General features: G+C 43.4%; 1 protein-coding gene across 1 annotated transcript in view; it reads right to left on the bottom strand.

Moving 5' to 3' along the window:
- The window catches only part of UNC79 (unc-79 homolog (C. elegans)), a 140,937-nt gene extending 118,615 nt beyond the window's left edge, over positions 1–22,322 (bottom strand). Inside the window, exons 1-9 of the mRNA XM_015414741.1 lie at positions 22,235–22,322; positions 17,744–17,836; positions 12,975–13,030; positions 11,803–11,932; positions 10,093–10,157; positions 7,520–7,608; positions 6,281–6,321; positions 3,529–3,557; positions 2,044–2,273 (exon numbers count right to left, since the gene is read on the bottom strand). Of these exons, the coding sequence (XP_015270227.1) occupies positions 2,044–2,273; positions 3,529–3,557; positions 6,281–6,321; positions 7,520–7,608; positions 10,093–10,157; positions 11,803–11,932; positions 12,975–13,030; positions 17,744–17,836; positions 22,235–22,322 (821 nt within the window). The remainder of the gene's footprint in view (positions 1–2,043; positions 2,274–3,528; positions 3,558–6,280; positions 6,322–7,519; positions 7,609–10,092; positions 10,158–11,802; positions 11,933–12,974; positions 13,031–17,743; positions 17,837–22,234) is intronic.
- Positions 22,323–25,645: the final 3,323 nt, after the last annotated feature.

The following is a 25,645-nucleotide window of genomic DNA, read 5'->3' as shown; positions in this document are numbered from 1 at the left end:
GGGTGTGCTGTCCAGATGATATGCCCTGTAACATTTTAAAGGTAAAGGTTCCCTTGCTCGAAAGCCAGCCGAGTCCGACTCTAGGGTTGCGGTGCTCATCTCCATTTCAAAGCCGAAGAGCCAGCGCTGTCCAAAGACGTTTCCGTGGTCATGTGGCCGGCATGACTAAACACCAAGGCGCACGGAACGCTGTTACCTTCCCACCGAAGTGGTCCCTATTTATCTACTTGCAATGTCTTGCTTTTGAACTGCTAGGTTGGCAGGAGCTGGAACTAGAGACGGGAGCTCACTCCGTCATGTGGCACCTGGGTCTCGAACTGCTGAACTATCGACCTTCCATAGCCTGCAGTTCAGCGTCTTAACCTTAAACCAGTACAATTAGAGGTGCCACCATACAATGCCAAGCCACCAGTGTGACTGCAGCCTATGTCCTTCTCTACTTATTCTGTATCATCTAAATAGCACAGTGAAAGGGAAAAAAAAGTGGATCATTTTTATCCCCCCCCCCCCCCGTCCTTTGTAGATTGCAAATGCTGGGGCTGCCATTTCGATGGAGAGGCTTTTTGAACTTTCACATATGCCATTTTCTCCCCCATCCCCAAATCACCGCCTCTAAGCTTCTAGGGAGATATTGCAGAATTGTGATTAAGAAAGTGAGCTGTGATCCCAGACTTCAAACTGGGGAGAGCCATGGCTGAGAACCGACTGAGTTGCTGCCAGTTCAGCTGAACAGTATCAAACAAACAGCGGTCTGAGGCAGCGGTCTGTTCACGTGAGCTTTTATCCCTGCTGGGAGGGTGTATTTTCCCCTAGTGGCAGCAAAAACAAGTTGAAGGTGGTGCTGGGGGTGGGGAGAGAACAGTACGGGGGGAGGGTTAAAAAGCCCCATTCCCTCCATGGAAATTGCAGTCTCAGCAGCTACAATCTGCAAAAAGGGGGAATCTTTTCTAATGATTACACAACTGCATGGAACCCTAAGTGGAGAATTGATGTGGCATGATGGACAAAGAGGTGGACTTTGCTGGGGGAGGCCTAGGCTCAAATCCCCACGCAGCTTTGATGTTCACTGGGTGACTCTGGGCTGATCATCACTTTGTTTCACTTCTTCCCAACCCAGGCTCACTGTATCCCATTAAAAGAGGGCAAACGCATATGTGTGGTGCCCCGAGTTCTTTGCAAGAAGGATGGAATAGAGGTAGGATCAATGTAGTGTGAGAACAAGCTGTGCTCTGACAGGTCCCTCTATGGTTTGAAGCTGGTTTTACCATAGAGTTTTGCCCTCAAACCAGAGTGTCGCCACGCAATGTCCCCAGAGTGATTGTGTCACTTTTAGGTGATGTCATTGCATCGAGGACATCCCAGAATGCCCCCCAAATCCCCCCACCAGCGCAGTGAGGGGCCCTGGAACCCTACTAATAACTTCCACGCAGAACTCAGATTTCTCATTCTACAGTGCCTCACTCAAGCTCCTTACTCCATGCACACACACCTGCATGCGCACATGCACACACTCACAGAGCTCTGGCACTCTCTCTCACAAAGTCTCTCTCTGAACCACTCAATCAACTTCACCCCCTAGGGTACAACTACCATCCAATCATAACATACTTCACTCACCCATCCAGCACCCCTTCTTACTCTACAAGCCTACATTTTAGATCACACCCATATACTTTTAAAACATCGAAATAAAACACACAAACAGTATTTAAATGGCAAAACACCACATTTGGTTTTCTGTTTCAAAATATTGCCTGAAGTACAAAATGAAGCCAATGAAACAACGTTTAGGTGCCAAGCCTAATTTCAGTGAGTTTTTAAAATGCAAATATGTGTTTGAAAATGAAATGGCTAAAATATATAGCTTTCAGGGCTTCATCCAACCATTTCAGTGCCAGTTCCTCATATCCCAAGAACATCAGAAGGGTCTCAGAAAATTAACCTCTGCATACAAAACAATTTTTACCTAAATGGAACATGCATGAAGGGGAGATGGGAGAACACGACTCATTTCTGTGCATTAATTTGTCTTCAGTGGATTACCTGATGACAGCTTCCACAGTACAAACAAGCTCCTCAGCCCCACACTCCCGAGTGTTAATGGGGGGAGGTGACGTCTGATAGAGGTGAGTCTCAGCAGTTGCCCCAACTTCGCTGCTATGATGGTTTGAGTGGCATCGTTTACAATAGCGCACTGGCCTGTTCCCATGGCGACCACAGCAGCCAGCCGAGAAGCAAGTAACAACGGCCCTCCTCACATGCGAGCTACAGTTCTGGAAAGAAATACATATAATTAAGCCATGGATGGATGGAAGGAGGAATCCATGAATTAACACTCAAAGAATTAACCACAAACAAATAATTCATTCCTTCAGAATAGGTTTGAAGGCAGCTGGTAGAAGGACCAGAGGGTGCGTGGAAGCAGAGTATAAAAGCTGGGTCAACAGGAAAATTAGTGGTTGCCATTCAGTTCAAGTCAGGTTCAACAGTTAAAAAACCAGACTCCATATTTGTGCTTGTTGACACATTCTGCTCCTTCTGTTTTGACCTCTTTTCATGATAAAAGGGCTGTGAAATGAGATGGATGACATACATTCAGACATTCAAGATCTGCAAACAGATCTGCCAGCTCTTCAAGTTTCTATTAATAGCAGCCACTGAGTGAAAATGATTGGATAAGGACAGAGGGAGGCAGGAGATTAACTCATTTCTCCCAGCACTGTTTTCCTCAGGTCTTCCCTCCACATGCCACCATATGTATTCTTCCATATACTGATAGCAGTTTAAAGAGATGGGAGGTCCAATCTGCCTTGCTGGCCCCAATGTACTTGTAGCTTGACTTTCAGTCTTCTGCTTTAGTTCCACCATCCAAATCTGAGCCTTAGTCCTATGACTTTACCTGAGCTGCCTCATTTGTCTTTTCACAGGAGGGCCACACCTTGCTAGGGACAGAGTGACAACTCCCAAAGCGTACAAAGGTATTGAAGAAATTGCAGTTTGAGGAAATTAGAGGAAATTACTCTTCTTCAGAGGGAAATGGTGAATAGAAATCACGAAAGAAAAAGAATGTTTCTTTCCCAGGAACATGAGGGTTTTTTTCTGGTCTGAAATTATCATAAGAACATAAGAGAAACCAATTTTGGATCAGGCCAATGGCCCATCCAGTCCAACACTCTGTCTCTATCCTAATACTCTGTCTCTATCCTTGAAATCTGCCTTCATTTCTACAGATCTTGTGTAAAAGTAATCATGTCTAAAGTGCACTCATACTGAAGTGTACAGAGTCAAATCAGTGACAACACTTAAAACTGTATGCTGAATATCCACCCCAAACAGTCAAAAGAACTACAACATCCACATATTCCAGCAATGTTCAACAAATTCTCCTTCTAAAGAATCATAACTTCTCAGCTGCTGCAGTGATGAACACAAAGATGGAAAATTTTGCACGGCACATGACAATGAGATGGAATTACAGACAAAAATTCTGAATGATGATGTTCCATCACACATGTGGAGCAGTCTTACCTTCTTTTGACATATAGCAGAAATTTCAGCTGTAAGGGGAAGGTAAATGGAATATAAAGCTGTTAAGATCACTCCTGTATTGTAGGTATTAGATGGATTTATCTGGAGGGGGCTTTTTAAAAGTGTGAAAGAAAATGTAATTCTAGGATGGTGAGACTGTCTGACTGCTGGATCTTCTTTGTTCAGCAAAACAGGAGTACTGCTATAAACAGAGGTCCTTTCATATCTGAGGTCTTGTAAAATAAGACACCGATATGTAGGTACATCTTTGAAGCTAAGCAAATTTGTGTTTCGCGAGAATCTGGATGAAAATTGGGTTCCTGTAGAAGACACGTAGCAACAGTTCCCTGCTTCTCATTTGCATGGAAATGTTGAATGTTGCTAACTTGATGAGCTTGGTCAAGAAGCTAGAGAATTCAACAGAGGAATATGGGCCATAGTTACATTCAGGATATATGTGAGGTAGGAAGGCTTTCACTCTAACCTGGATGGCCCAGGATAGCCTGATCTTGTGAGGTTTTGGAAGCTAAGCTGGGTCAGCCCTGGTTACTACTTGAATGGGAGACCACCAAGGAAGTCATCTAGGGTTGCTTGGAAAGCCAAGCAATGGCAAACTCCTGTGAATGTGTCTTGCCTTGAAAACTCTACAGGGTCACCATAAGTTGGCTGTGACTTGACAGCACTTTTCACACATATACACACACAAACACACAGGGAAGTTTGCACAAGTAGACTACACTGAATAGTTTCAAGAACAGAGATGCAACCAAATCTGATTTTTCTATCTAACCATCAGTAAATCGGCAAGTCCATCACCAGAGGAAATCTACTAAATGGGCAACTGGGGATCACCACAACACAAATAATAACACATTAAAATATTTTTTTTGGATATACATTATGAAAACAATAAAACTGGTGCCACAGTGTTATGATTTTCCTTAAAACCCAGCATAGTTTGTTCACAAAGAATCACAGACACAAACACACAGAGGCAGTCACTATATTGATTCTCTGGAAAAGTTATAATTTTAGGTTTTCCTTCAATAACTACTGTTCAGTCATCATTTTTCCTTAACAACTGTAGGCAGTCAATTTTTGTGAAAGGCTCCACAAGGGTTTCAATAGTATAATGCCAATTTCCGGAAACTCCTTGAGTTGGAACTTGGACCCCACACCAAATCCCTGCTGACAAAAGGGATTTCTCTTGGTGAAGCAGGGTTTCCCTATTCCATCCCATAGCAGCCCAAAATGACCCCCTGAAATCCCACTCCTGGGGAATAGGGGACCCTCAGAAAGAGCATTGGGAGGGAACTGGAGGTATGCTAGAGGAGGGGGGGATTGACAAAAATTAGCCTCCCTTCCATCCATGGAAATTTCCCTTGGATCAAGCCCCTTATTTGCTTATTGTGCCGATTGAGCACTGCAGTTTTCTGGGGACCTATATTCACCCGATATGAGGCACGGGGTTTGTTGTTACTGTGTATTATGCCATCTATTGTTTTATTGTTTTTAATTGTTCTATGGATTTTATGTTGTAAGCTGCCCTGAGCCCACTTGTGGGATAGGGCAGGGTATGAACTAAATAACTAACTAATCTTCATCATCATCATCCTCACCCTTTTTGTCCTAAATACAGAACTGACCAGTGTGCACTTCTTGCTCAGTGCTCTATTTCATATTTATATGTTTTTCCCATCGTCCTCACTTTTCCTGTTCTGATTACTCTTATGGGGTTGGGTCCTACCAGTTTTTCCACTGGTGGATGAGGGTGGAGGGGCTCCTTTTGAACCCCACAAAGCTATGTTGGGAGATCATGGGACATGCATAGACACCAAACCATGAGGTGCTGGTATAAGGACTGAAGCCCTTTGTCATTGGGGATCTGTGTCTATTCGATAGATGGGGAAGAGACAAGATGGCATCAACTGTTCCCATAGCCAATTTCCACATGTTAATACAGAGGTCTGAACAGATGGTTTGGATCCACCAAAGCCTTTCTAAAGACAACAGAGTTTCTGTCCTCGGGGCATGATTTTTTCATCTCTCCCCTCCTGCTGCAACCCAAATTACCCCATGAAATTCTGCTTCTGTGAGATAGCTCCTCTTCAGTCAAAAGTTTCAAGGGTGTTTGGGGTGCTAATAGGAGGGAGGGAGGGACAAAGTCCTATTCTGAGGTCAGAAATCTTTCTTTCCATGGACACACCAGAGAATCTAACCTGGTATGTGCCATAGACACTGGGCTTTACAGATTTCTCAAGTAGACAAGAGAATCTAGAAGAACAGGCTCTGTTCATACCTCTCCTGCAATGCATGTAAGTCAGGGACTGGAATAGTAGGTGTGACTGCATATTGACTCTGAACAGCTGAGTGATACAGAGTATCAAAATTCAGAGGAACACTTTGAATTCTGACCTCCAAGGAATACCAGGGCTGAGATGCAGAGGCAGGCAATCAAGCCACCTCTCTGAAACGTCCAAGCACCACTAGGGGTTGCCAGGAGTCAACCATGACCTCCAGGCATACACACACAGAGAGAGAGAGAGAGAATACTCACCAAAAAATGTATTTCACACAGCACACTTCTAGTTCTCTTGCGGCACCTGATCATGCCCTAGGAATTACTGATATATTGGGTTGGGTTGAATGACCTTTGAGCACCCTTATAATCCCTCAATTCTATGATTCTATAAACACCCTTATGATGGTATAGTCAATATTATTCATTATCCATTTTTAAATTAAGTCTTACCTTGTGGCAATAGAACATCAATCAACCATTCACTGTGATCCCTTAAAAGGAAAAAAAAGAATCAGAGTAGTTTGTGATGTTTTTGTTCTGTTTTTTCACCCCAAATGAAACAGCCATGTTTTAATTGTACAGGGTGGGTTCCTTATTATAATTATGTAGAGCTTTTTATTGGATTGTGTTAATTAGCCCTCTTTGTTGCATGGTGTTTATTGCTAATTGCTGTTGTGCTGATGTCACGTTTGCCCCGTCCTCGGCTTTTGTGAGTTACGCCGAAGATTCTAATTGTGCAGATGAAAAAATACAGTGCATTCTGGCTATGCTCAGATGGGAAAAGGTGAAAGACAAACACTAAAAGAGAATGAACAGCTCCAATATCAAAAGGCACACTACCTCTGTTGAGAAGCCAGACTTCCTACCAAATTGAATTATTTGTGCTTCAGGTTTAAATCAAAAATGACTTCAACACCAAGGTGACTTCTATCAAATTAAATTACCTTCCTCTGCAAGTGGTGTCACTGTGGTGCCAAAACAGTTATCAAGCAGGAAGCCAGTATAAGGAGGATAGCTTCTGGCCTACAGTTTCAGTGGACTGAGTTCGCTTTCATTTGCAAGCTGTTTGAGCAAGCTGTTGATATTGACTGGGTTTCTGTAGCAAAGGTGCCCTTTGGCTCTTGGAGGAATCTTCTGTCCCTGGAAGGTGACCTTCTGGGAATGGAAGAGTCTTCCATGAGCTGTCACCCATTGTCACTTTTGTTTTTGTTTTGGTGGGAGGAATCTTCCATTAATGGAAGACTCCTACGAACAGAAGAAACTAAAAAGGACAATAAGAAAAACACTGCTTTTCTTTTTTTAAAAAAAAATGCAAATAGCAGCTGTTGGCAATCCAAATGTGGATTGGGGTCCAGGGATGTGGGGAGTGGTCTTAGCCTTTCCCATACACATCCTTTTGCAGTCTCTCCCTGGAGAAACAGAAACCTTAGGGAGGCTGAAATGTTCTTAGGTTCTAATTCTGAACTAATTGGAAATCCACAGTGTGGTCTGGTGGGTAAATTGAAAGACAAAGATCATATCTCTAGACCTCATTTCTCTGAGACTTGCATAATTTCATTTGAGCAGGACTTTTGTTTGATTATTACTAGATTAAGTTCTACACTTTTAAGTTCTACTTTAAAAGTACATGATTCCTAAATTCTTGATAGGTTTTATATTTTTGGATTTGGCCTCTCATAATCTACCCACCCTGCAATCCTCTGGCTGCATTCTTCACAAAGGTAGAGAGGGGGTGGTTTATCACCCAAAGCCACAGACAAGGAAGGATCTATGCACATCTGAAACACACAGGAAGGATAGAATCAGTTTCTCTCTCCAAAAAAGGCATTCCAGTCAACGAATCTTCTAAACCTCATTAGCTGATGATCCCCTGCATAGACAGAACAGAATCTGTGTTTATGGGCTTTGGACTTCCCCAGGTGGACCTACCAGCTTTGTCAGTGCTTGGGTATAGGAAAGGATAATCAGGGGCGAGTGAAGCAGAGGAAGGGAGACTCTGTGTGCTAGAGTCGCCCACAACTTGGAAAAAGGAAATTGTTCTGTCCCCATAACAGAGACTTTACGGGATGTTATTTAGCAGATTATATTATTTGCCTCCATACCATGGAGAGCTTCGCCTGCCTATTTCCACACATTAAACCTCGATTAAAGGGACAGAACATTCTTCTCCAGGGCTACTGGCAGGCCTCACATATTGCTCCTGAACTCCTGTGAGAAAGGGCAGGATAGAACCTGAGATAAAGTGTTGAAAGTTTGTTTGGATTATAGTTGCTGGGAATACATTAATCGCAGGAAAAGAGGTAATGTGATCATCTCTCATGTAACCGTTTTGGTTGGTGGGAACATGTTCAGTTTCACTAAATCCATGTCTGTGGAAAAACCGGCATGCCAAAATGAGTTGGATTCATATGCAAACAAGCTTGGGCTACACAAGCTGGAAAACACTATTTGGTACAATTTCATGTGATCTGCTTGCAATTAGAACTGAATATTGGAAGCTAGTGACTGGGTGGAAGGGAAGCACACAAAATTTTTAAGCTGCATCACTCACGGGAGAACTGCCCATTGCAGGAGATGAGGTACCTCAAAAAAATGGAATTCCCATGTCAAATCCTCTCCTGCCCCGTATCCTGTAACATTACATACCCTGTGTCATGACATCCTCACATTGTGTGTTCCCCCCTGCTCTGCAACACTGACTGGCAGGGATGAGCAAACATACAACATCATGATATCAGAGCACAGAATAAGTGGAGAAAGCTTGGCACAGGGATGCCACCTTTGGTTATAGCTCTATGCCTTTCAAAATGGTAGTTTTACTCTCAGTCTTAGCTCAAGTATTACCCACTTAATCCTGAACTGCTTAACTGCTAAGTGTTCTTGAACCTGAGCACAACACAGTCCTCACCGCTTTACATGCAATGCAATGTACTGTTTACAATTGTCCGACAGCCCAACTATATAGTTGAAGGATGAGCAAAATTGTCCTGAAGATAATATAGATAATGAGACAAAGATAATGAGTTGGGGTTGGAACACAATGGGAAATAAACAGGCAGAAATACCCTAAGTATAAAGACCAATTTGGTATTCTTTTTCTTGATCACACTTAGGCTGCGGTCACATAATATAGTAGTGTTACCTTTGCGGATTTAAAGAGCACGATCAGACAGCAACATCTGCCTTCCATGCCCCAGTCATCTGCACCCTGTGTTGCCCCGCTTTGGAAGCAGAGTAATCAGGCACTGGGGAACATCCAGTGTTTATGGATGCCTGGCACTTCCACTCAGCTTTCCCAGATATCTGAACTCTCCTGCCACAAAAGGAAACCGGAAGTGCAGTCTGAACCCACAGATCTGTTTCTGCTGCTGTTTTTTTTAGTTGCTGCCTATATGCGCATGCCCCCGCCTGCATTAAACCAAAAATGACTGGGCTGTGCACTCCATGGTTGAGGTGCTGAAGTAATGTGAATGCCTGACCACCAGACAAGCATGTGAGGAAACCGCCCCAGGGAGTGCTGTCTGGTTGGTCTACCCCACAACACTTTAAACCGGTGTTATTAGAAGTGTGCCCAGATTGTGGCAAACCTCCAGTGTGACCACAGCCTTTGTGTCTTTTGTAATAATGCCTCTGGTCTTCTAACAGTGCCATTCTAAGAAGATTTTCTGAACCTGGCCTCCATGTGGATATAAAAATCCATACAATGGGGCCAGGTTCAGATGGGGGCATTCTTCTGCAGATCTACAGAGACCCCTCAGGTTTGCAGAAAAATATTAAGTTTAAAAAATGAGGGGGGTGGTTAATCCTGTTGTCTGTGCTTGTGCCAAAAGAAGTGCCCTGTGGGCCAGAAGTGGGGGGGGGGAGGAAGAGGAAGCCGGAGCAGCTGCAACGTGAATCTGGCAGCGGGGAAAACAATGTGTGCATAATTTTAGCAAGGTTTTTAGGATCAGAAGGTGAACTATGATGATGAAATAGAAAGACCATGTTCAGAAGCCATATAGCAGGGGGACACTTTGGTCTCTGTGCTCTGTGTTCAGGACACATGATAGGCCAAGGTGGGAAACTGGATGCTGGATTAGATGGGCCACTAATCTGGCCAAGCAAGGTATTCTTCCTACCTAAGAGGGTGATATAGAGAAAGGCTTTCCTTTCTAACTCTGAAAGAAGAACTGCCTTGTAATTCTTGAGACTATTTGAATATAATTATCAGTAGAATAGTTCTTCAGTGGGCAAACTCTAAGGGGTGCAAATATGTCCATTACCTTCACTGCTGGCTTGTTAATGGCATTATGGCATTCAATGTGCTGACAGTGTATGGGATTCCATGCTGAAAAACAAAACCACCACTAATAAACACATAAGCAAATGAACAGCTAAATATGGATTAGATACAGCAGTGAGGGATGATCCTCTGTAGCAATTAACATGGCAAGCTCTGGGGCTCAAGTTCTGGTCTTCAACTCCAGCTGGATTTGAAATGTTTTTGATCTCTTATTCTGATATCAGCTCAGCATCAGCATTTATACAGCTGTAGCTCAGAGCCAGCATGTGCTGGCTGAGCATTAAGGGTGCAATTTCAGTGTTCAACAACTTCAGTTAAATCCAGATCTCAAGCAGCCCAGCTGGCAAACAACCCTGCCTGAGAATTTAGAGCACCACTAACTACTGAGCTAGATTGTAATGACAGTCCATATTATAAGTGCAGAAAGTCTTGGACATCCCAGCAGAGTAATTCTGCATATATATATTTATAGAAATATAGAGAAATTTAAAGATATTTCTAATGGCTAATTCACACATGCAAATTCATCATAGTATCTGCAGCTTTGAATGATGACTTGCACAAGTCAAAGAGCCACTGCAAATAAAGACAAACAAAGGGTAAAAAAAGAACCCCAGCATCACAGTTTGATTGACAGTCATATATACTGAAGCATCAAATGCTGGTTTCAGCCATCAATCCTGTCCCCACCCCTTGCCTCCGGTGAGCAGTCTACCTTTTAAAAAATTTAAGCAGGGTACATTTAGTGATTCATTCATTGCTTTATTGCTCAAAAATGTGTTTTTAAAAAAATGAAGTACAAAATTGTTTTGTAGATTAGGGGTAGGTTTCTTGACAGTATGGACACCAGCCAATCGGTGCCACCCATACCCAACTTTTTGCACTAAATTATTTTCCCCCCCATAGTTCAATCCTGGAAAGGAAAGGCACATTTGGACTGAGCACAGTGGGGGAGCTTCCAAACTGACCCAACCACTGTAAAACTTTTACACCTGTCTTCATCCACAGGTCAAACTATGTGCAGAACTTTTGTTAACACCTCCCAACATCATGCTCAGCAGTGATGTCAGTTCACACATTCAGCACTGAGGAATCAAATAACCTATGAACATGTCTAAACCAGCCCTAAATGACAGCAAGAGAGAATGGAGAGAAGGTGAGAAAGAAGAGTTTCTTTTTCCACTGGTCTGGGAAGAAAAAAGTCCCCCCCCCCCACTTAGGGAGGTATAAGCAAGGAATTAGCACAGTTGGCAGATTGACAGGTTCTGTGGCTGATGCTGGAGAATGCACCCATTTCATTATAGAATCATAGAATTCAAAGGCACCCAATGGGTCACCTAGTCCAACCCTCTGCCCTAAGAGAGGATCCCCTCTCTAACTGAAGCATTCCTGACAGATACAAGTTGAAAACCAAACTGAAGGGCATTCCACATTTTGCCTTGGCAAACTCTCCCAAAGCTGAACTCATTTCAAAGTTAAGAAGCTGGAAACTGTTGTCACCTTGGTTGCGCCTTTTGCCGGGGGCAAGCATATTAACAGAGAACCACTCTATGCCTTGTAATCACTTACTATATGATGCTGAAAAAACAAGGTACATTAGAAACCATTGCTCAGGTGGGAAACGCTACAGAACTTTCCACAAGTCATTAGCCTCTGCTATTAGCATGCAGCTAGATCGTGCTTCACTGACCTGTGTACTGTAGGCCTCGGTATTCACTTATTGCCCCTGGAGGTTTTAGGTTGGGCCAGTAGTGGAAAAGCATTTGTACCGCAGGAGGTTTTACTTGAGAGGGGCCATATGCAATTACGTACAGCAAATCCTAAAACAAAAGCAGGAGCAGCAAGGTCAATTTCAGAAGGTGTCAGTGTCCTCGGGAGAAGCAGAGAGAGCATAGAAAAAACTGTTTAAGCAGAATATAAGACAAGCACTTCCTATAAGACAAGCACTTCCGTCACTGAAAGCTCTGGCAAAATCCTAAGTGCATTCATGTACATTCCAGTGATATTTATTTCTTAAAATATTTATATACTGCTTTTGGGTCCTTAAGACCTCTAAGGCAGCGGGCAGAATACCATTATTTTAAAATAAACCAAAATCACTTACTATCCAATCTACAACCAGATAAGAAAAATTAAACATTTTGAAATATGTTTTTAAAATGCGAAAATTGACAGTAGAATATTCTCAGAACCCAAAGCACATACATCAGCAAACATTTCATCAGGGAAGCAAATGTTCCTACTTCAGAGTAATTTTCTTTTAAACACAGTAGTCCTCACCAGTTAATGAAAAGCTAACAGAAATGGTATCAAATGAGCCTGATGAAGGGGAGTATTCCATAGCATCAGTGCCAACACCAAGAAGTCCCTGTCATATCCCCCCCCCTCCATCACCACCAAATGGTGGTGGGACACAGAGCAATGCCTCTCCAGAAAACTTCACTGAGTGGGCAGGCTCATATTTGTAATCCACGAGTCTCAGTAAGAAAGACATACTAAAAATCAATCAATATTCAAGCAAGCAGCCTTTGAGGTACCTCACATGCACTTAAGGAAATTGCGCCCTTGTATGTGTGTATTAGCAAGTGCGTCCTGTTTTAAAGATTGAATCAATATTATTTCTTCCCTGCTTTCAAATGGCTTGATGTACTTCTGAAACCAGAACCAGAGACTGGGGGGAAGGGGGGGGGGCTAATGTACAGCTGAAATTTGTAAGGTCATACTTCAATACAAAATATAACTCAGACTCAGACATGCAAATTGTTGCCACTATTTTGAAGTGACACCTCAAGTGATCTCAATTTTCAAATAAAGAACTGTTTGTGTAACTGTTCCACAAAATATACTGGGCCACAAACTTACTTTCCACACTTCTTGTTTGTACTTCATAAGGCATTCCAGTAACTGACAGTGATACACTAGATGGAAAAAACACAATGGAGACAGACCGGTTGAAATGCAAAATCAAAGAAAAGAAAAGTTTTGTATCATTTTTATTGGTTTAATTGAGATCCGTCGGGCAAACCAATGCCAATGCAGCAAAAGTGCCAAAACAACAATAGTGTTTCTTTTAAGCCATTCTTCATTCTGATAGTACATAAGAACATAAGAGAAGCCATGTCAGACCAGGCCAGTGGCCCATCCAGTCCAACACTCTGTGTCACAGTGTCAAAAAACCAGGTGGTCCCAGAAATATTACAGTCACCATATCTAGAATCTGGAAGCCAGCTCAGAATGTTCCTCAAGGACACATGGTATAGTCCTCTGCCTTCTCAGAATGTGTACAGAAGACTATAAATATGTATCTATAAATATGTCCTTGTGTCGCACTTCTCCTATATGTGAAAAGCTAGCATGAAGGAGTTCTTAGCTAACCATCTCCACAGCATGTGAGACGTCAGCAGGGGTCATTTCCTGCAGGAGCGCACAGGAGCAGAGCTCCAGCAGTAAAGAGCCTAGGGAGCGGGCACATGCAACAAGCCCCACCCCCTGCTCCCAGCAGCCCTCAGTCAGAGCAAGAAGCAGCCAGGTAAGTTGCAGAGCCCCCCACCCAGCCCCCCAGTCCAAAACAGTCCAGTGGCACCTTTAAGACCAAGTTTTATTGAGGTACAAGCTCTCCCTCCTCTGCGAGGACAGATCTGCACATCCCCCCCCCCAATAGCTAGCAATCCAAAACAGTCCCGTGGAACCTGAGTGGTGGGTGTTGCCTTCTGACACACTTCCGGTGATGTCAGGGGGTGTGGCCTATGCAAATAAGTTATGCGAATGAGTTGTGCTAATGAGATCTTGCACCTCTTTTTCTACGAAATGACCCCTGGACGTCAGTATGTAGGAATATACAGGCCCATTCAAATAAGAGGATCATTGATGATGAACATTTGAAATCCAGTCATTTCTTACCACTTTAATTATGTCTTCGTATCATGAAGAAACACCAAAGGCCTGAGATAAACCAGATGAGGCAGCCCTCCCCCACTTTCCCTGGAGCAACTTCACAACCTGTGGAACCCTGAGGGAAAGGCAAGAGGTATCTATCCTGGCCAGGGATCTCATACCTTTGAAGACAACCATCAGCATGAGACAATCTCTACAATGTATTGCTTCCTCTTGTCAAATGTTATATTGTCAACCATCTTGGATGTCTCGAGTTGACAGAAAGGCAATATATAAATGCATTAAATAAATGTACTTAGAGCTAATCAATGGGGGGAATCCCGTCAATCGCAAGCAAGCCACCTTAGAGGCCTGTTTACTTGCACTGAAACGTTGAATAATTGCTCTTTTCTATGTCAAAGCTTACCACAACTGAACTAGAAGATATTTCAATTCCTTTTAAAAGCTATCATGGGAACAACAGTGAACCCTATTAGGGTCCCAACAAAAGCCCTTTTCTAGGGCTGCCAGGTCCCCCGGCACGTGAGGGATCCCCCAGTTTCCGGCGCACCCCCTCACTCCAGCCATCTGGCCGGCAGGGGAGAATTACCCTCCCCAAACAGGCAAGAAGCAGGAAATAAACGTGACATGCCTACATCACCCGGAAGTGATGTAAGCACATCGGTGATGTTAGGGGACGCTCTGGTTTTGGGGGGAAATTCTATGGTAGAATTAGCTTCAGACCATAAAGTTTTGCCCAAAAACCCAAGCACCCCACCATAGGCACACTGTGCTTATTTCTGGCTCCTGGGTGATGTAGGCATGTCGCGTTGTTCCAGCTCCCGGTAAATTCCCCCCATCCCCCACCCACGGACCTACTGACTTGGCAACCCTACCCTGTTCACAAGTTATAGTGAGTACACTTGATTTCTCTTCATATCTGTATTGTGCAATTATCATGTTTTGTTCAATGCATGTACAGCTGAATGTGTGGTTCAAACCCCACATTTATGCAGGTACTGGTCTCCAGTTTCATTTGTAAAGTGAAAGTGTGTTGGCTCTTTCTTACAGATGTGCAGACACAAAGGATGTACAAGCATTCACTGTAACATATGAACAGGGCTACAGTAAACACCGTGGAACACAATGTTGGCTCATTACACAAGACTTGGTGTACTCTATATTATATTATTTCATCTGGTATAAACTATAGCCCTCCAACCAGTGCAAGATCTGCAGCCATTCAACTGCTTTAACAATCCCTCTCCTGAAAAGAGCCATAATGCTCAGGATTCTTTGGGGAAGAAATTCCATTCCAGTCAAAATATAGAATTATGTAGCGTAACTATGCCATTGTATGTATTTGGGTTTCCTTTTGATATGTCAAGGATTGCTGTCTTTTTATTGACAGAGGAGTTGTATTATCTGGATATCAGAAGCTCAGTAGATGAAGCTTTTCAGAGCACAGAAATGGTGTGATGCAGAATGCTTGGGTTGTTAAAGGCAAGGAGCTTTTATATATTAAAACTAGCCTGATACCCGTGCTTCGCTACGGTATTTAAGTTCCGTAGATCCAGTTATAATACTGATTATGTGAAGTTTGAAAGGTAACATTTGTCTAATGGAGAAGACTGTAGTGTAAAGGATGAAGTGAGACATACGTACTTTTTTTTTTCTCTGTCGGACCTCTCTGTAGACCACAGTGGTGGTTCTGCCCTCAGGTGCTAGGATCACCAGGCTGCTTGGTGAGCTCACTCTGGAGCAGGCTCCTAGAAAGGTCCTTTACTATCTCCCCATGAACATTCATAAGCTCAATTGCCATGCTGGCTGTTATGAGAAATGTCTATTCAGGAGTCTTCAATCGCTGATTTCTGTACCTGTCCTCAACTGTATGCAGTCTCTTTTAACTGTGTTTTTACCTCAGAACATTGAGATCCACAGTTGAGCAATCAGAGGGAGGTAGGGTGCAAACAGCAGATTTTACCTCAGAACTCTGAGCTTCACCGTTGACCAATCAGAAGTGGGGGGGAGGCAGCAGCCTGTCAGGCACATGGAAAACAATTGGGGGACCACATTTTGCCCCCCTTTTACCCCCTTAGGGATCATGTTTCACAGAAATCTCTTCGTAGTGGGGGTTGACATCATGGAAGGAATGCACTCTCCTTATTTTGGGTTTCTTGATGCAGGGGTTTGGCCTGGACATTGAATTGGGGGGGAGGGCATACCCCCCCCTTTTTTTTACGAAATTGCCTCTCGTTTATATTACATTTAAGAAGTGGGACATAACTACATATTCAAAACACCATCCGAGCAATCAGATATTAAGCAAGTTCATATGAACCAATTTTCTAAAACCCACATTGTGAAAAGTTAAATAACCTAATACAGGAAACAAGTTTTCTACAAATTTGGGGTATATTTCCATTGTGGGTGGGAGTGTGGGTAAGCTGGGCCAGCAGCACTGCTAAGGTGATCCTGCTGGGGCGGCATCCTTCATGGATTAAAGTACCCTGGCCATGCTCCTACATCTGACAGACACAGGCCTGTCTGGTATTGGGGGGGATTGTATTTAAAGGCATTGGAGAGGCTGGGCCAGCAGCAGTGCTAAGGCAATCCTGCGGAGCAAACCTCCCCGGAGGCTGTAAGCATCCCACCTCCTCTCCTACACCTGACAGGCAGCAGCCGTCCAGTGTAGGAGGGGGAAGGAGGGGAGGATTAGAAGCCACTGTGGAGGCGGAGCTGGCAGGATCACGAAGGTGTTACTGCTGAGGCAGGCTCCCTCATGACTTTAAGCACCCTGCAACTGCTGCTGCACCTGACAGACAACCGCCTGTTAGATGTAGGAGGTGGGGGGAGTGTGTTGGAAGCCATCAGAGAGGCTGGGCCAGCAGCATTACTGCACTTCACAGGTGGTCGTTGGCCATTCCTGATTTCCTCAACTGTCATTAGCTCTGTGCAGTCTCCTGTAACTGTTGGGGGGGGTTACCTCAGAACACTGAGCTCTGCAGCTGACCAATCAGAGAGTGGGGGGTGCAAGGAGGCAGCAGCCTGGCAGCCTCATAGGAATCAATGGGGGGAGCACATTTTACCCCTTTTGTCCCCCTTAGGGGTCGAATTTCTAAAAATCCCTTTTTAGTGAGCACCTACGCCATGGTAGGAGCGGTCTCCCCGAATGTGGTGCTTCTAGGTCCAGCGGTTTGGCCTGGGCATTGATTTTATGGTGGTTTTATATATATAGATGTGGCAACTTATACACTACATGTGATAATTGATTAGACTTCCATTAATCAAGTCCAGCTGACCTGTTTCTTCCTTACTAACCACAAGGAATTTAGCAGACATAATTTGTCCTTACAGAAGTGCAATGTATGAGGCAATCAACAGCTTTCTATTTAAATTTAACACAACCTTCAGTGTTCCTTAATTATCACTAATGCCATGGTGATAAAAACTGACATGTTTCTGCTTTCATGTGTCAAAATAGAATTTTTAGAAGTAGTTCAAAGCTTTTTTAAAGGTTTAAGCAAATTTATGCTTGTAACACTGTGAAATCAGTTATCTCCAAACTGGCTGCTCCAGGCTCAGCAATTTCAAAGGACTATTTTTTAAATTCTTTTTCAAAATGCAAACATAAGAAGCATTTCCCGCAGCATCAGCTTCCCAACATCCCTGCTAAAAAAAACTGTTTATGTGCTTTTTATGTAACATTTCATGGAAGTTTGACAAATGTACAAACTACCAGAAAGGCTGATACGTACCAGGATTGGATGTATACTGCATTGCAATCATTAGCATTGAAGAAGCAGACAGATTAACATGAGCTGGAACCCCTTCTCTTCTTGAGGAGCCCACTTTAAGGAAAAACAGAGGTTTAGCAGTTAGCAATGCAAATTTGCCATTTTGATCATGTAAATGTCAATCAAGTATGGAATTAGTAACATTCAGCCAAACATGGAATTGTAAGTTTACAAGGGTTTCCCATTTACATTCCCATCCTGGCTTTTCTCTACCTCAGTGGAACTGGAGTTGTCCTCAGGTTCCAGCGGGGGTTCCCCTGGTTTGGGGGGCTTTTGCCCACCGCCAGCTAGCTGGCCAGCAGGGGAAACCCCGCCCCCAAACAGCCACATCCCCAAGTGACATCCCCAATGCAATGACATCACCCAGAAGTGACGTCATCACATCAGAGATGTCGCAGGGGATGCTTTGGTCTGAGGGCAAAACTCTATGGTAAATTTGCCCTCAAAACATAGAGTTTTGCCCACAAACCAGAGCGTTGTTGTGTGATGTCACAGACATGACAACGTCACTTCCAGGTGATGTTATTGCATTGGGGACATCGTGCAATGTCCCCACCCCTCCAGAGGAATGCCCTCCAAATTCCCCCGCTGGCAACAAGGTAGGACCTCTATGGAAGACCCCAGGAGGTATCCCCTTAAGGTCTGCAGAGGACTGTCTTTGGAAACAGCTGCCCCAACCACAGAAGGATGGTTGATTTGGAACTTCCCAACATTTTGTTATTGCCTCCCATGACAGCCATTTTGTGATCAGTTCTGCTTCCCATCATAACCTTCTCATGATGAGTCACACTTCCCATGGCAGCCATTTTGTGATGGTGCTCACTTCTCTTTCTCAAAATTCCAACAGTGCTGATAGGATCAATAAGTTGGGACCCCTGGTGTAGAGGTTGGGAGACCCAGTTTCAAATCCCAGCTCAGCAATGAAACTCACTGGTGATCTTGGGCCAGTCATTCTTTCTTAGTTTCAATCTACCTTATGGGGTTGTGAGAACAAAATGTGACATGAATGCCCCCCTAAGTTTCTTGGAGGATGGATAGAATAAAGATGAGAAGGCAGATCAATCCCAGGCCATCTCCTTCCAGAAATATACTGTGTGTGTGTCTGTCTCTGTGTGTGTGTCTGTGTGTGTGTGTCCTGTCACATCCTGTCACAAAGTCAACCACCAGGCCAACTCTCTCCTGGACAGCAGCCAAAGACATCTCTCTGATTCATATCATATAATCTGCTCAGTGCAGGTTAGTGACAGCTGGTTGACCAAGGACTCAGGACTCCTGGATGATGTGTCCCTTCCATGACTCGGAGCTATCCTTTTCTCGCTTTGTTATGTTCCTGACTCAGAGCTATGACGATCATCGATGCTCTGCAAATAAAATTGGGAACATATCCAACCCACAGCATATTCAGTAATTGGATGCAGAAGAGGCAGCACCTGACCTCACATAAGGGTGAAGATGATCTAGCTTCATTCTTTCTGACTTGGTGAAATTGCTTTCTTAAAACCAGACACAAACAGGATTCTTTTGAGCCACTGTACTTTACAACATATTGAATGAAAGAACTGTAGGATTTAGAGTGTGAGAAGAAAATTGAAGACAACATGTGATCTGGTGCAAGAGGAACTGTTGTTTATACTGAAAGAATGCCTTGGTTTGAGTTATATAAGGCATTTGCTGGCACTGTTCTTTGCTGGCACTGTTCAGCTGAATTATCTGGGGGAGTGGAAATAATACTTTTTTTCCCAACTAAAGGTGCAGTCTTCAATGGAAAGATGGTTTGCAAACTGTGTTGGCTTGACACAAGTCACCAAAAGGCACACTGGAAATATATATGTTCAGAAACTACTGGATTTGATCCTATCAGTATTACTGCTTGATCTCGTCCCCTCCCCACTACAGCCTTTATGCCATTCCACTTTTGCACCACAGATATCATCTACATGGCATCATATCTTTCTCATATAGAATTATTCTCCTGGGATAATCAGTAGCCCAACAAATGAAACCAATAGATTGGATCCAGCTTAATTTGTAAAGGGTTTCCCCAACAGAAGCAGCACGTTCTCCAGTGGAGAATGACTTCCATTGGAGGAAGTCTTCAGAAAGTGAGTTACAGCCACTGAACTTAGACTGTACTACTCAGGACTGTACTACTCAGGACTTTGCTGAGTGGAGTGATAATATACAACTCTTGTCTTTTTTGTGTGCATTCTTTTATACTGGGAGAACAGCACAACAGATGTTTCTGTACTTAACTAGGAAATATTTATATGTTTAAGTAAACTATCTGGAAGATCTGTGATGAAATAACAATGCACATATCTATTTCCAGCTTTGTCTTTGTACCTAATTCATGTCTTAGGGTTGCCAGTCACAGCTGGCAATCTGCAGAAGGATTGAGGGGGCTAGGGACAAGCACACCTGTCTCCCATGCGCAATTTCACTTCTAATGAAAAACCAGAAGGAACATCATGATCTCTGTGGTTAAACCGTAGAGTTTTGGGTGAATCCTTGAGTGTCCCTCAGTGTCATGACAGCATTTCTATTTTCTCACCAGAAGCGATGTTGCATGTTGGTGTGCCTCTTCCATTTCCCCATTGTTTTTTTCCAAAGCAGCCTTGGAAGTGCTGGCATGGAACACCAGAAAGTAGTGGGAGGTGCATTTGGATGGAAACAGCAACAGGCTAATGAATCAGAAAGCTGCTGTAAAGTTGCCATCCAGCCTACTAATGGAAAGTGCTGTAAGGCAACAAGCTGTTCTAATGGAAATCACAGTTCTAAACTAGATATGCTCCCAATGTTGTGAACTAATACAGAAAACATATAGTGGGAAAACATCAAAGGCGTAAAAGATCACAAGATCCAAAGGTAAGAGAGCCAAAAGAGCAAAATACTGATTTGTGCATAAGGGAATTAACTAGTGCTTTGGGATAATTAGTTCGGAAATGAGTTAAACTGTACAGATGAAGCAGTACCAAGAGTACACAGACAATGGAGTACTTCATTGCTGTTATTTTAAATATATAAGTATAAAAGGGCTTCTGATTGCCCTCAACAAGAGTTATCTACAGAGGAGAAGCTGCATACTGATAGACAAACACTACTTTTGGGAGCTTCTTATGGGAGTTCCTGTCCTCATGGAGCTCCTTGAATCAACAGGATGCTCACAAAGCTGCCATAGAAATCAATAGGACGCATTTGATTGGTATTGGAAGAGTAGTATTCCTTATTTCCCCCTAACTATCCACCCCTAAAAACTACACTAAAGACGCTGGGTTAGTTCTAAAGTTTCAACAGAGCAAAGTTCATGAATGGGATTTTCCTCCCCGCCCTTTACTACAGCTCATTGACCCCACCTGAAATGACCCTCAGGAATGGTATACAGGGCAAAATGGGGATCCATAGGAGGAGGAAGAAACCAGCAAAAATCATCCACCTGTTCTGTCATCAAATTCCCATTCTGCATGCGTAAGTGCTGTTATAAGCCAACAAAAGAGCACCTTTGCATCCAGCCCACTAGGGTTGCCAGATCTTGAAATCTTACGGGCGGGGGAGGCTCCGTTCTGTCCGGGAGCAAGCTGTGTGCGTGCGACGTCACCGGAAGTGACATCAGATGTTGCTGACATTGGGGGCGTGGCCGAGCTCGTGGGGGGGGAACATATGGTGAATCAACAGGATGCTCACAAAGCTGCCATAGAAATCAATAGGACGCATTTGATTGGTATTGGAAGAGTAGTATTCCTTATTTCCCCCCGGGGCCCAATTCCGCCACGGCGGAAATTGGGCCTCCGAAGCTGGGGATTCCCCACCCCCCGGGCACATTTGGCAACCCTACAGCCCACAGAACTTTCACACGTACATAAAACTTCCACTTCACCTCTATCCTTGTGCAGACCTTAATCAGTTCTTGAAAACTGCCCAGTAAAGTCAAGGAACACACGGCAAAGCAAGGGGTTGGGAGGAACATTATCAGGCCTGTGAATCAATGGAATGAACCAAGCCCTGTGGCTGCAGAGAAAACCCTTGTATAGGCTAACCCTTTATCAGCTGTGACCAAAATTATGAGCATCTCTTGGTGGTGGTTGGGACATCACAACACAAAACTCTATTGACACTTTTGGAGGGCAGCTAGGCTGTTCTGCAGCAGAAAGACAAGAGTCGAGTCCAGGAGCACCTAAGAGACCAAGAAGACTTGGGGGGTATATCTGACGAAGGGAGCTTTGACCCTCAAACGCTCATACCTTCAAAACTCTCTAAGGTGCTACCGGACTCAAATCTTGCTGTACTGAAATCTGTCCTTTCTCATTCTTGTATAAGTAACAATAACAGTAGATTTGGGGGTTGTTTCAGCTTCACAAGATGTATCCAGACCCCTAAAGGGAGTGCACCCATTGTTTCAGTGAAGAAGAGGGAACCTTCAGTTCTCTTGTAGAAACATAACTGGGAGTTACTTACGTATAGCCATGGGCAAGAAAGATGTGCTGAGGTACTCTATGATATCTTTATGGAGAAACGGCGGGAACGTGGCTAAAGTGGAAATCATTGTATATGGCAAAGTACTCAAGATGTCATCGCTGAGAAAGGGTAGCAAACATGTCGTTGTGTAAAAAATTGACTGTCCAAGATCTGTCAAAGGCACATAAATAAAGAATATGAATGCCTGGTTACAACACAAAGCTACATTACAACTATCTTCTGCCTCCTGGAAAATCATTGCCCCTATTTTGTCCTTTTGGGGACATGCTGTTATAACTTGTTTAGAGTGAGTTGCTAGCACTGTTACCCTTCAGGATTCAGTTCCCTTCCCGGTATAGTTAAACCTCTGAGAGGATGGTTGGATACATCTTGTCCTTAATGCACAAGTTGGTAAGATATATGTGCATGGAGGCCCCAAGCAGGTCAGAGTGACATCTCCCATGCTGCGGTTGCTTAAGTATATTTCGAATGGCTAACAACTTAACAGGAGAATTCTGTTTTTGAAATATACATTTAACCAAAGGAACGCACTCTCTCCTGGCTTTCAAATCAGTAGGAAATAGGCAGTAGCATGGTAAATGAATACAGCATATCAAAAATACATCCTCCAGCAATGGGGGATAGTGGGGGATACTGAGATTGTGCATTCTTGGTACGAGAACTGGTGTTACTATAGGGTCCCTGTTTTCCTCTGTGAAATGTTGGAAGGGTAATTGATAATTAAAACATGAGAAGACATCCTATGTTTTACATCCGTATGGAGTAGATTCGGTCTAAATCAGTGATGCCCTAAAAATATTTTTTATAAAAAAAAAAATGATGTAAACAACCGTGACAGATGAAGTCAAAAGCATAAACTCTTTCAAAATAATGCCAGTCCACCAGTTGCCCTAACCAGAACGATGCAGGGGAAAGAGGGTGGAAGAGTCAACACTGAAGCAACTCCAAATATCGATGAACACAATATTTGTAGAGAAATGCCTTATACAGCAAGATATTCAAAGAGGTACTAAATCTGTTTGACAAATACCATATACTTTAAAACACAATGGCCTGTATCACGGCAAGAAAGGTAGACTACAAAGTAAATAAATAAATAACTGATTGATTGGCGGGTTTTTTAATTCTGCCTTTCCACCATATTATTTCATTAAAAATACAATAAATTAAGAATAGGAAGGCAGAATGTTTGACTGGTGTTGATTTATCAGACTTATATGGGGGTTATACTGTCAGTAGTAGATCAAGGTAAGTGCTTCTGGACCCAGGTTTGCTAGCCATTACCCATAAAGACCTTCACAACTTAGGGCCCCATATTTGTCAAACCACATCTCCCAGTATACCTCCCCACAGAGTTTACATTCTTCAGACAGCTTCCTGCTTAAGGTGTCCTTCCTTCAGACTGTCCACACGGCCACAGCAAAGATCATGGACCTTTTCTGTGGTGTGCCCAGTCCTTTGGAACAGCCTGCCAGTGTAGGTGAGGAGGACACCGTCCCTCGATACGTTTAGGAAGACATATAAGGCAGTCATCCTCCAGACAGCATTTGGTGGAGGAAGAACTTTTCCAGCAGAACTGGCTGTGAGTTTGCTGATCCTGTGTGTTCTAACTCCCGGGTGTGTTAAGTCTGAATATCTTTCAAATCGGTAAATGGCACCTTTTTAATTTCATTAATTTATGCCCTTTGCAACTTGGTCGCTAGACTATTCTCTGCACTGAGTCCTAGGAGATAAGGCCAGATAGAAATGCTTTAAATCAATAAATGCACATTCTCAGAAGCACACAAACACACACAAAAGGCATGAAGCTGATGGGCAAATGTTGGTTCAGGGTCTTTTCTCCAGTCCTCAGGGTCTTTGTGCCACTGTTGTTCTGACTGTGGTTCTTCTTTCAGGCTGCCCCAGCCATCAGGCGAAAGCATCCCTACTCCACGCACACACTTCCAAAACAGGCTGCCAATGTTACCATCAGTCAGCACGACAAAAATGCTTCTTTTTGCTTTTATATCAACATAAATTTACCATCCATTCTTTGTGAAGCCTCTTGTCTGTTTCCAAACAGGATGAAATTGTAATCCTGGCAATCCCTGAAAGACTCTGAATGCAGGATATAACAGTCTCATTGGTTTCTTTTTTTTGGTAGTCATTATCGTCCCAAAGGGAGAAGTAGACAGCTTCAACTTCAGTAAGTATTGCCACAGACTATAACATCTGCAGTCGAAACAACGGCTTCTGGCTCACCTTCATGGTGATTTGATGCAATACAGCTATTAAAGCATTCCGTTAAATTTAAAATGCATTTGAGATTTTTGAGTATACTTGCACTTTGGACACACATGCTACTGTTTCACCTCCACAACGTATCACCGCCCCGCCCCCACTCCTGCCTGGCTTTTTGTTCAGTGCACGTTCCCCTTTCCTCAACAGCGCCTTTTGGGGGGGCCACGGCTGACAGGGGGAAAGGCAGAAAAAGATCTGCTTCCATCAGTGGAACAATAGCAAAGTACCAACGTTTTCCTTAAGCATCTTCTCTTAAAATATAGATCCCAAAGGAATGGCAATATGATAAACAAGAATGTGATCCATCTCCTGCAGTCTAAATTGGTACAGTCCCTCCTACTACCTCGGAATTTGACCACCTAATTTCCACTTTATTTCCACTCAGACCTCTACCACCTAATTTCCAGTTTTCTGTCTGATCACTCAGAACATTTGCCATTATTTTCCTTGCTCTGTCTCACCTTCACCCAAGCTGTGAAGTTACTGACAAAACACATCAGTGTAGTGGAGGTACCACTGGAAATATAAGATCACAATCGTGCATTCATGGCAAAAGGGAGGAATGTCAGCATTTGTGGTGACTGGTTCCTTCTGTATGTCAGTTCACAGTCTGAATGGACCGTGTAGATCAAACCCCAGGGGGAACTTGCATATCACCTCGGACAAAATTGTGTCTCCATGGAGTCTCTTCACCAAGGGAAGAGAAATTAACTGAAACACAGGTTTGTGTGAAAGTGAGAACCATCCCACAAACAGGATTTCCAGAGGGACTGGCAGAAGAGGAAAAGGAGGCAGGAACTAGGGTGGGCCTTGACCCCATAACACAGCTTGAGTTTGTAGTTCACATTAGACATCTAACAGAGAACTGTTCCTACAGTATTTGTAAATAAATATAGGTGTGCATTCAGACATATACATTTTCACATGAATTAAACAGTACATCACATTGCATTGTGACCAGCGCTAGATCTCCCTACTGCAGAATTTAGAGTTACACCAATTTATGCTCGTGTTTTATTTCTGTTAACATTTATATAGCTTAGTGCAGATGTAGCGTGTAGATCCAACATAGGAGATAGTTACTGTACTTATTGTTTTCATTTTATTATC

This window comes from Gekko japonicus, unplaced genomic scaffold, assembly GCF_001447785.1.
Source record: "Gekko japonicus isolate JY-2015 unplaced genomic scaffold, Gekko_japonicus_V1.1 scaffold1518, whole genome shotgun sequence".
Taxonomy (NCBI): Eukaryota; Metazoa; Chordata; class Lepidosauria; order Squamata; family Gekkonidae; genus Gekko; species Gekko japonicus.
The sequence above is the reverse complement of the archived record's forward strand: the minus strand, read 5'-3'. Positions and strand labels throughout refer to the sequence as shown.